Source organism: Lycorma delicatula, chromosome 2, assembly GCF_047948215.1.
Source record: "Lycorma delicatula isolate Av1 chromosome 2, ASM4794821v1, whole genome shotgun sequence".
NCBI lineage: Eukaryota > Metazoa > Arthropoda > Insecta > Hemiptera > Fulgoridae > Lycorma > Lycorma delicatula.
In genome coordinates this window covers 157759957-157772831 of record NC_134456.1, presented here as the reverse complement: position 1 = coordinate 157772831, position 12875 = coordinate 157759957, and the positions used below count along the sequence as shown (strand labels likewise).

General features: G+C 31.6%; 1 protein-coding gene across 3 annotated transcripts in view; it reads right to left on the bottom strand.

Annotated features, from left to right (window-relative positions):
• The window catches only part of LOC142319344 (uncharacterized), a 91082-nt gene that overhangs the window by 69727 nt on the left and 8480 nt on the right, over positions 1–12875 (bottom strand). For all 3 annotated transcript variants that reach the window (XM_075356542.1, XM_075356543.1, XM_075356544.1), the window contains exons 2-3: positions 7733–8041; positions 5398–5464 (exon numbers count right to left, since the gene is read on the bottom strand). In XM_075356542.1, the coding sequence (XP_075212657.1) occupies positions 5398–5464; positions 7733–8031 (366 nt within the window). In that variant the 5' untranslated portion in view covers positions 8032–8041. The remainder of the gene's footprint in view (positions 1–5397; positions 5465–7732; positions 8042–12875) is intronic.

The window sequence follows — 12875 nt, the reverse complement described above, 5'->3', positions numbered from 1 at the left end:
CTCTGATTTTGTCTTCTATTGGTATTTTAAAAATAGAAACCAATCTTCAGATTTTAAAAGCTGATCAAACAACATTTAAGCAATAATTTATCATAAAAGATTTACAGCAATTACAAGTATTTAATTATAAAAAATAAAAACAAGAAATTCAGTTCATGTAACAGAATCATAAAATATAATATTTTCAATATTTGAAAAATGACCAGGAAAAAGGTCACAGCATATATGCTGTGACCTTTTTCCCAGCATATATGTATTTATGTATATCTAAGTAGTTCTTGTACCTTGCCATCCAATGAAGTGTGGGGAGGGAATATATGTATATTACTTCATACAATTGGAAATGGTCTAGCATATCTCAATCCTTAGAACATGTAATCAGCAGAACAGCAGTATTTATTACTTGAAGAATGTACTATTAGTGTTGATTCTCTTTTCATTATTACTTTATTTCATTACATAATTCATTTTAAATGAATATCTAAATTTAAGAGTATTAGTGTGTTAATTAATATTATTTCTTTTTAGTTGAAGTATGAGTCTCAAAATAATTTACTTATAGTCCAGTTACTTTGGCAAAATATATATATATATATATATATATATGTATAGTGCTTCCGTATTTACATTTAAGATGATCCAGAGAGAAAATAAAAACCATTTACAGACTTACTCTGACCAACGTTTAAATACTCCAGGAAAAGGGATTAAGTTTGCATGTATCGAGAGTAATAAACAGTCTACAAATTTAAACTACTACCTAAACTTTAGAGAATGTTTTATTCTTGCTACACAGTAATTTAAAAAACTAAGAAATGAATGAAATGCATTAAGACAGGACACAACTACTTTTAGGCAGAAATAATATAATGATGTATATCATATTATTATTGTTAAGAATGTCCTGTAAAAGTCTCTGACATTTACAACTGCCATGTAAATGTCACTTTTTGCTACTATTTTGATTTTTACAGGCAATTCTGAACAAGATTAACAGGATAACCACAAAATCTATGTTTCCGTAAGAAAGAGGGGAAAGAGGACTAGCACTCAACAACAAAGAAAACTCTGAAGAACTGGCAAGGTACTTTGAAGAATTATTAAATTGCCCTAAAGAAACTGAAAAATTTCCAGCAAAAATTCCTCAGAAAAGAAAATGATTCCTCACCACCTACCATAGAGGAGGAAATCAAGACAAATCAACAAACTGAAAAACAACAGGACATCTGGAGAAGACGTTATTATTGGAGAACTGTTAAAATAAATTGGACTGAACACACTGTCAGAATTAACTCAAATTCTTGGGAACATCTGGGAAACAGAGGAATTACCAGAAGAATAGACATGTGCTTTGATCTACTTGTTGCACAAAAAGGGAAAAACAAACTGAAGTGAACAATTGCAGAGGAATTTCTCTGCTGCAAGTTACCTATAAAATCCTCTCCATGAGTCTCTTGGAAAGAACAAAATCAATTGGAACACAAAATAGGTGTATACCAAGCAGGTTTTTGCCCTAACAGATCCTGTGTTGAGCAAATCTTCAATCTAAAAATCATATTAACCCAACAAACTAAAAGGAACAGAGATACCATTTGCATTTTTGTTGATTTTAAAAAAGCATATGATTCAATAGACCGGAAATCCTGATTAAATACCTTAGAATGAGGGTTTGACAGGAAAACCACACACCTTATAAAAAAGTCATTAACAAACACAAAGTCCAAAGTGAAATTCTTGGGAGAAATTTCCAGACCTTTTCTGATAAAAACTGACATCCGTCAAGGGGACAGATTATCCCTGTTACTGTTTAACATAATCATGGATAAACTTAAACAAGAATGGGAAAAAGAACTTATAAAACAAAACCTGTGGAGACCAGTGAAGATGGGGCGTGCAGAAAGACAATTAAACACTGCCTGCTTAGCATTTGCAGACGATCTTGCAATACTTACAGATAACTTTATAACGGCCACAAAACAGATCAAAGTACTGAAAGAAATAGCAGAAAATGTAGGACTCCAAATTTCCTTTGAGAAAACAGAATTTATATCAAACAGAAAACAAACCCTGTTAAAGATGTCTATGAAATATAGACAAATAAATACAGTGCACAAGTTTAAATACTTAGGAGAAATCATGCAGGCAACAGGAACAGAGAAAGAAGCTCACGAGTACAGACTATAGAAACTAAAGAGAGCATTCTGAACAACTGGAAACATTTATAACAAAAAATGCATGTCCAAACAAATAAAGATCAGACACTATAATACAGTGATTAAACCCAAATTCTTATATGCTTGTGAAACACTGGTATGAACAAGATAGGAGATCTGGAGAACCTCTAAAAACAAGAATGGAAAATAATAAGGAAAATCCTTGGTCCGAAAGTGACAGAGGAAGGTTTCAGACTAAATTCAAAAAATAAACCAGAGAACTTTCTAATATAATAAAGGACATGAGGAAGAGAAAACTGAAATTTTACAGACAGAAAGAGACTTCCACCAACATGCCAAACCAGAAGAATCCTAGAATACACAGAATCAATCAAGAACATTCTATGGAACACAGAAATCCAAAGAAACCTATAAAAAGCTGGAATCACACCAAACTATATAAATGACAAAACATCTACAAACATAAAATATACAAGTGGGAGGTAAACTAGGAGAAAGAGAAAAAGAAGACTGCTACAAAGTAGACAAAAGAAAGAAAGCAGGAGCATAGTCAAAAATGAAACTCCGCTAGACAACCAAGTAAGAAGAAGATAATGAAAGAAAAATAAAGTCACACTAAGTGAAATTGTCTCATGTAGTCCTGGCCGGGCCCAAGACATGTGATAATAGTAATAATAATGATATATAGAAGTCTAAATGTTTTTAAAATGGATAGTATAAATAGAGTGTTGTGTTCTTCTCTAGTGTGAAATACATGATGTCACACATTCCTCACAGAGTTTAAGAACTGGTCTGATTTAGCTAAATTTCAGATGAAGACCAAATATACTTATTACTATAGTAAACAATTTAAGCTAACACCAAAACCAGACTTAAAAATTAAATAACATAACAGCATTATAAAACAAATGAAATCAACAATTAATGCAGGCAAAAACATAATGGAAAATATTCCTCATACAACAGCATAAATGTAGTGTCTATGCCACGTGCTAAAGGCAAAATAAAACCACAATGAAATATAATATTAAAATCTAACTTAAAACAACAAAATTACCATCTGACATATGTCAAATGGCATAAATAGATCAAACACACTATAGCAATAATCAAATACTTCAATACAGATGCACGGCCTGTAGAAGTAACCAGACATTCGACAACATTGTCATATTGTTCACTAAAATATTTTGGATGTTAGCCCCTAATTTAAATTTTCCAACACAATCCTGATTAACAGACACTGTTCACAAGAATGTGGTGTACTGTTAGTTGGCAGTCACAGCAAACACAAACATTTACATTGGTCTGAGTCATGAAATGTCTATGAGGAAGTTTAGTGTGCCCTATTTGCAAATGACAAATAATAACCTCCTCTCAGCGGTTATTCCTGTTTGAAGAGATTCAGAGTGACACAATGTTCTTAACGATACAAAGATTACTGTTGATGGTAGCATTCCATTTACTCTTAACAATCAAGAACCACCCTCTTCAGAAAACAGACAGGATCGCCTGAAACAATGCGATTAGTGCAACCAAAAGAAAAATCTTTTGTGTACATGTAAAACATTTTTTTTTTAATGATTAAAGTTTGAAGCTTGGGTGTGAGAATGTGAATGAAATTTTGCAGCATATGAAAAAATTCCCAAGCCTGACTGCTATTCTAAACCAAGATTTTCTGGATTAAAGGCAGAGACATTACCATTCTGCTACAAAGGTTGACAAAGACAATTGCTGTTTGTAATAGCAATTTTTCCTTTTGCAGCAATTACTAGCTGGGCAGTTATTACAGTGGTTAGGTCCTAGCTCAGCTGGTGTTAGATTTGATTTATAACATATTTCTGTCATTATCAATACTGTTTGTTTTTACCTTGCCTTTACCTTATACTTTTATTATATGGTTCTTTACATCTACTACTGAAGGATGATCTGTCATCTATCATTATATTTTATCAAAATAATCTACTTAATCTATTACAAATTTCTTAATTAAAGTATATAAACTACTCTCTTGCTATTACTTCATAAAACAATAAATGATTGTAAATTATTTATTACCTTAACTCATTTTTGACATCAATGCAATTAAATAAATCTTTTATTTTTAACTGAATGTCTGTTTTTACTTACAGCATGATACTGTGCTTATTACTGAAAATATAAAAAGCCTTAAGAAGTAATAGGAAAAAAGAGTGCTTGTGTGAGGTGTATTGGGTAAAAATACTTATGAGACAAAGCACTTAAAGTAATGATCATGCAAAACGATAATTATTTTGAGTCAGGCTTGATAATAATTTTTCATATGCTACGACATCTATTTCTTACAATCATTAAAATAAAAGAAGAAAATGATAAGTGAGTATCATTAGCCTGCTTTAATTGTTACAAATAATTAAATAAGGAAATAAAGGATAAAATAATGCAAAGCAGTGAATGTTATCTATGCACAGAATATTAAGACAAAGTCTGTAAAGAGGGAATCTAAAATAAGATTATACCCACTGTTACACTCCCTGTAGTTTAATATGGGTGAGTGGCATGGAATATTAACAAGGAACAAGAGAAGAATTATAGAATATTTAATAATAAAGTATTTTGAAAGAAAATTGGTAAAATTATTCAATAAAAGATTATTAAAATAGTTAACAGAAATGAGATCTAGTGCATGGAAGTAAAACAAGGCTCAAATATAAAGAGGTTAAATGTACATGGAAGTAACAAAAGGAATGGAAAGTGCAGAATAAAAAAAAAGCATAAGAGATTAGTAAAGGGATTACAAAATAGATGGGATCAATTGAAGCATGCGGCCAACCCATCTCCCAGAAATTAAGAATCATTGCATTAGTCAAACACCCAAACGGTCAGTAAATACTGGATAAGTAAAGTAAATATTTTATTTTGAATAAAGTAGTAACAAATAAAAAACAATATATTTAGAAAAACAGTGTTATATTTATTATAATTTTTTTTTTATAAACAGTTTAAAATGACAAAGCTCATCATTTCATTAATAATAACTGTGTTAGTACTTTATAGAACTACAAATAATATTATAAGCAATGACGATATAGTTGTCAAACTTACAATAACCATGATATAAAGATTAATTTGTAAATTACACACACTTCAATTTCAGCTTAAACTTAAAGCTAGGAAAATTTCTCAATGGCTTACTCTAATAATACATTTGTGAAAAATGACTACAAATGTTATAATGAAATACCTTAGAATCTGATTCTTTCTTTGAAGCTCTTTTAGATGGGCTAATCAAAATGTGTGTGTTGGCAAATCTGAAATAAAACAACAAAGATTACTTAAGAAGAATAAACATACAATTATGAAAAGTATTAAAGTTAGGTTACAATACTGAAGCATTTTTGATTCAATATGAAAAAAATAACCACAATGTAACCAGTCACAAGGAAAGGTCTGTGCGCACTGTTTGTGATAAAAGTTTGTTCAAATTTTATGTTCTGAGTACCAGTTTCTGCTCTTTTATTATACTGGGAGTAAGAAGAGAGGTTTATGAAATTTAATTTTTAATAAAAACATAACAGACTGAAACATGGCAAGCAAAGACACTGTATTATAATTTTAAATCTAACCAAGGATTATTCCAATATGGAAAAATATCAATTATTATAAATAAACAAAAATTAATTAAAAACTTACTATTTACAATAACTGTTCAGTGTTCTCATTCATGGTTTACACAGTATTGTTTAGTTGATATTATCTTAGATTTTCTCAAAATTAAATTCTCTACAATTTTGTTCTAAAATGTTATTTGTTTAATGACAATTTAACAAAGTTATTGTATATTACATCTAAAGAATTGTGATTTGCAACACCGATTTCTTGTGTTTTACGATAATTTTCTCAGAAACTACTAGATACAGTTTTGAGACCCTCACACACATTCAGACATCACAGTCAACAGAAACCGATCACACACACCCACAAGGTACCTCACATCAGACTAAAATCACACCACAACATCCAATCATCACTCCAAAATACAATGGTGGAGTGTGCAGTATGAGGTATGTATATACCTCATACTGCACACTCCACACATCACATCAATCACATAAACAAACACCTCACAGGCAATTGAACACTATAGCAAACTTACCTCTTGGGTCACCATTGGACATGGGAGCAGAGTGCCTACGGCCTCATTGCAGCCCCCTAAATAAGGTACCTGCCCTGCAGAGAAGAGCTGCGATACGAATTGTGTCTGCATATAAGACGGTATCAAAAAACACAGTAGAAGTCATAATGGGAATATCCCTTGTCAGGCTTAGGGATCTGATGCTCTGACAAAAAAATGCTCTTAACTAAAGGTCAGATGCTTGAAGAATGGCAGGCATAGTGGGAAACATCAGACACTGAAGGCTGGACCAGAAGGATAATTGCCCAAGTCAGCATATGGATAAACAGGATGTACAGAGAAGTGGGCTTCCACCACGCACAACTGTTAACTGAACACTGTGAGTTTGGGGCCTATCTCCATCATTTTGGTAGGCAGATGACTCCAGACTGCCGATAATGTAATGAAATTGACTTGGTAGAGCACTCGATATACAGATGTAATAAGATTAGGCACTCATTTGGGATAAGTCAATTGCATCCGGAAAACATGCTGCAGTACATGATGAAAGGAAAATATGAATGGGATATGTAGCCTCTATAGTAACCAGAATAATACAAATGAAGGAGAGAGAAGCTAGGGAGTTCGCTGAGGTAGACCACTCTTGATGAGTGACCAGGGAGGGACCCCTTGAGTTCAGGGGAAATATGAAAAGACTGCAGACCCAGATAGATCCCCTTCTTGGAGTGGAACTGGTGTGAAGCACAGAACAAAGAAAAGACCAAGTCCTGGCCTACTGGGTGAGCGACCCCCATAGAGCACAGCATCGCCAGATCCTGTGGAGTTCTGGGAGGTAAAAGGCCAGGCAACCATTAAGGATGTGCAATGCATAACTGCTGGGGACCATCCTTAGTGGTATGAGAAAAGAAAGTACTATAAATGGAAAAGAACAAAAGAAATAATTTTAAAAAAATAATTTTATACAAAAATTCTGCTTCTGAGATGGACAATTTATTAACATAGTTTTTTAAAAATATTTTAATAAAAAAACAGTCATTAAAAATGTATACATTTTTTTTTACTTTCCTTCAAGAACTGAGATTTTGGGCTTAGTAAAATTTAATTCAGGACAATGAATTGAATCTCCTTAATATTGTCTTCTTAATAACATGCACTCAAAATTGAATGAAATTAACTTTACGGTTTAGATTACAGGAGTCGCTGAGGTTTAAAACAAAACCAGAATAACATTTTTCAAAAGAAAAAATATTATTGTCTTCTGAAATCTAGAAATTAATTTTGTATAATCACATTAATTTTTATCATTTATACTTCACATTAGAGAAAATAAAACTTTTCAGGCAAAAATTTAAGTTCTAAAATACTCAAGTCAGAATAAACAGATCATTTTCAAAATTAACTAATTATAATAAAACAAATAAACAAAAATATAATTAATACTTACTTGCACGATTTCCCATAAGCACAACTTCCATTTTGAGCCCAATGACGACAAAATGTTTCTCCTGAAGAACCTGATTGTGAAGATGTGTTGACAGCAATTGGCGTAGAAGTTTTAGTTCCTAATCGTTCAAATACACTCTGACGCTTTTGTGAATCTTTATTATTATTAGTATTACTATTATTATTGTTATTATTATTACTATTATTACAACTGGAATTACTTGAATTACCGTTAGTAGAACTGCTATTGCTACTATCAACTGTTATCTTGCGTTTAGTCACTTTTGACATTTTGTCCATCCACAGCCCACTAGCAAAAATAAAACTAAGTTACCAAAATTTGCAATAAAAAAAAATGCCAGACATCTGCATTATATTATATAAAACCTGCAAAGTCCATTCATAATCTAAATACATACACTTCATACAAATCATTGATATATTTTAGAATTGCAATAAAAAAAAAATTATAAAAACAGAATATCTCTTTAAGGGTAAATATTTTATCTAAAAACACCATGGCTAATTAATCCTGAAAATATGATTATTTATTTATGTTTTAATGTTAAATACATATATAAAACTGACATAAAATCATGCATGTACACATAATCATATTACACTTTATTAAGGATAATACTACTCAATACTGTAAGGAATTCATTACTTGAATAAAATACACCATCATGCTAAACTTATTTTTCAAATGTATTATTAATAACATATCTTTTAGAAGTTTAGATTTAAAAGTTTTTGTATTACAAACTTTGCCCTCTGAAATATATTTAATTTGGGTCTTATGAAATAGTTTTAAATTTATTATTCAAGTGAGTATTGTCATAATTCGCCTAATTAACGTTTAAAAAACACACTTTTTAGTATTTAAAAAATGTAGTATGGTGTTAGGCTGATAATGGGTGTAATGGTACACATTTGCAACCTCATGAAGATAAGAAAATACATCACAACCTTAAAGTATCATGTCAACCAGCTACTTTAATATGACAATGTCCAGGCACAGAGTGAGTTCAGTATCCACCAGCTTTTGTCTGTGAAAAATTATGTTGTTCCTTAGTCACTGTTTTGGGTCTCTATGATCAATTTTTTTCAGAAATCAGAATTACATCAAAAATGAATTTTTTTATAACACCGACACCAATACAAAGAAATTGTAGACATATGTATTATCACCCAATGGATTTCTCGCAATCTAGGAAACAGTGGGACTAGAGTATTGTGAGGCAAAGAAACTACATTATGGTGTGCCATGAACTGGGAGGAGCCACTGGTTAATTACATACCACTATTAGACTAATTTATCATATCAAAATGCTGATAGCATTAAATTTAAGGAACTTAGTGCTGAACCTTATAATATAATTCATAGTATTGCACATGTCATAAAAATCAGTATAATATATATGGCTGCTTGATGAGCATCCCTACGTTATGACTTAAACAGCACTTCATTTCTTGTTTACTATGTTTTAACATGCATATTATAAAATTTTTAATATAATAAATATACAAATTAAAAATTGTAACCAAAACAAAAAATCAAATAATTTAATACAATATTTCTGATGTATTTTATACAATATGCCGATAAAGAACATTAATGATACAGAATAAAATGTCAATTACAAAATATAATCAGAAATGTTATATACTGGTTTTTGAATTACATTTATGCCAACATAAATACTGTACATAAGATTTATACCCTACAGCAAGAAATTTTCAAAGAACATGAAGGTGGTAAAATCAGATTTATGCAATCCAATGAAATTAAACAGCATCAGAATCAATAAGCATAATAATGAAAGCTACATTCTACTGTAAAAAAGAATTACTAAGATTAGCTAACAAGAACTGAAAATATCATTGCGATCAACAGTCAAGACATATGTAGACCAGCTTTCAATTATAAACTACTGGAAAGAAGTATGAGCAAGATTAAGAAAGAATAAGATAATAGCTTCTGAGACTAGAAATACAAGTACAAGGAGATTCAAATAGTAAGAAAGTATTCTCAACTCCTTTAGCAACGGTAAGTGCTGCCACTAACAGTACTATTGTCTTACTTTCTGATTATCCTACAAGTTTATCAACTGCAGTTAAGAATTATAATTACAGATTTCAGTTTATCATACTTCATAAACACAGATAAAGTGCTACACTAAATAAATTGGGAAACAAGATTATACTTAAAAGCATTTTGAAAATTGTACTTGAGGACAAAAATATGCAAAAGAAAAACTAAATTAAAAAAGAACTAATAAGTATTAAGTGACAAACGATACTTACAAAACACTGAAACAAATCTTTTTAAAAGCTTTTTTTTTTAATAAGATTAAAAACAAACAACTGTTCTCATTTTGAGCAATCTAATTAAAAGAGTAAATTTACCTTAAAAACATCTGAATTATTAAAACTTCAAACTCAGATTGACCACTGACTTAACGCACACTTCTTATAAAGAATGGACAGACTAAAAATTACCAGGAAAAATAAATATATCAATCAAAGATATATTCCTTCTTTTGAACAGAATTAAGGGAGAGCGTAACACTTTTTAATGTCTTATAATTGACGTCTCCCTCTATGAATCATGAGACCTTGCCGATGGCGAGGGGGCTTGAGTGCTTAGTGATACAGATTAGTTGGACCAAAGGTGCAACCATATTGGAAAGGTAACTGTTGAGAGCCAGACTAAGGAATGACTCCTGAAAGAGGGCAGCAAATCTTTCAGCAGTTGTTAAGGGCGTAGGTCAGGACGAGTTAAACAGCCATATCCACATCACTCAATTCTCTGAGTACTGCACAGCTGAAAACAATGGAAAACTACAGCTGCTTTTTTTCCAAGAAAATGTATTTTCATATAATAATGATGGAGGCACCTTCCTTGGTAAAATATTCTGGAGATAAACTAGTCCCCCATTCAGATCTCCGGGTGGGGACTACTAAGGAAGGAATCACCAGAAAATAAAAAAATAACATTCTATAAGTCGAAGCATGGAATGTTAGAAGCCTAAAAAAGACTGGTAGGTTAGAAAATTTAAAGAGGGAAATGGGTAGGATAAATGTACATGTAGTAGGAATTATCGAGGTTCAATGGAAAGAGGAAAACGATTTTTGGTCAGGTGATTTTAGAATAATTAACTCAGCTTCAAATAATGGGCAGGCAGGAGTAGGTTTTGTAATGTACAAGAAGATAGGGAAAAGAGTAGAGTATTTCAAAATGCATAGCGATAGAATCACTGTAATAAGGATAAAATCAAAACCTAAGATAAAAACGATTGTTAATATGTCTATATGCCTACAAATGCCCATGATGGTGATGATGATGATGAGGTCCAGTGTGTATACAAAGAGATTGATGAAGCAATTAAACACATAAAAGGGGATGAAAATTTAATAATAGTTGGAGATAGGAATGCAAGCATTGGAAAAAGCAAGGAAGGAAATATTGTGGGTGAATATGGGCTGGACAAAAGAAATAAGAGAGGGGACCGACTTAAAGAATTTTGCACAACGTATAATATAGTAATTGCCAACACCCAGTTTAAAAATCATAACAGAAGAATATACATATGGAAAAAGCCAGGTGATACTGCAAGGTATCAGATAGATTATATCATGGTTAAGCAAAGATTTAGAAATCAACTCGTTGACTGCAAAACTTACCCTGGAGCAGACATTGACAGTGACCATAATTTAGTGATAATGAAATGTAGATTGGGGTTAAAAACCTGAAGAAAAGGTGTCAGATGAATCGATGGAATTTAGAGAAGCTTGAGGAAAAGGAGGTAAAAAAGATTTATGAGGAGGAATCGCAAGGTCCTAAGTAAAAAAGATAAGGTAGAAAATGTAGAAGAAGAATGGGAGAATGTTAAAAAGGAAATTATTAAATCAGCAGAAGCAAACTTAGGTGGAACAAAGAGAACTGGTAGAAAACCTTGGATTTCAGATGATATATTGCAGCTGATAGATAGATGAAAGTAGAAAATATAAGAATGCTAGTGATGAAAGTAAAACGAAGTATCGACAATTAAGAAATTTATAAATAGGAAATGCAAACTAGCGAAAGAAGAGTGTTTAAAGAAAAGTGTCCAAGAGAAATAAACATTGGTAAAATAGATGGAGCATACAGGAAAGTTAAGGAAAATTTTGGAGTACATAAATTAAAATCTAATAATGTGTTAAACAAAGATGGTTATAGTACGAAAGGCAAAGTCGATAGGTGGGTGGAATATATTGTAGAGTTATATGTAGGAAAGGATTTAGAAAATGGTGTTATAGAGGAAGAAGAGGAAGTTGAAGAGGATGAGAGGGGAGAAACAATACTGAGATCTGAATTTAAGAGAGTATTCAAAGATTTGCATGGCAGAAAGGCTCCTGGAATAGATAAAATACCTGTAGAATTACTGTGCAGTGCAGGTGAGGAAGTGATTGATAGATTATACAAACTGGTGTGTAATATTTATGAAAAAGGGAAAGTTCTGGCAGACTTCAAAAAGTGTTATACTCATGATACCAAAGAAAGCAGGAGCAGATAAATGTGAAGAATACAGAACAATTACCTTAACTAGCCATGCATCAAAAATCTTAACTAGAATTCTGTGCAGAAGAATTGAGAGGAGACTGGAAGAAGTGTTAGGAGAAGACCAATTTGGACTCAGGAAAACTATAGGGACAAGGGAAGAAATTTTAGGGCTCAGGTTAATAGTAGAAGGAAGATTAAAGAAAAACAAACCAACATACTTGGCATTTACAGACCTAGAAAAGGCATTCCATAATGTAGATTGGAATAAAATGTTCAGCATTTTAAAAAAATTAGGGTTCAAATACAGAGATAGAAGAACGATTGCTAACATTTACAGGAACCAAACAGCACCAGTAATAATTGAAGAACATAAAAAAGAAGCCGTAATAAGAAAGGTAATCCAACAAGGATGTTCCCTATCCCAGTTACTTTTTAATCTTTACATAGAAGTAGCAGTTAATGATGTTAAAGAACAATTTAGATCTGATGTAACAGTACAAGGTGAAAAGATAAATATGCTACGATTTGCTGATGATAGTAATTCTAGCTGAGAGTAAAAAGGCTTTAGAAGGAACAATGAATGGCATGGATGAAGTTC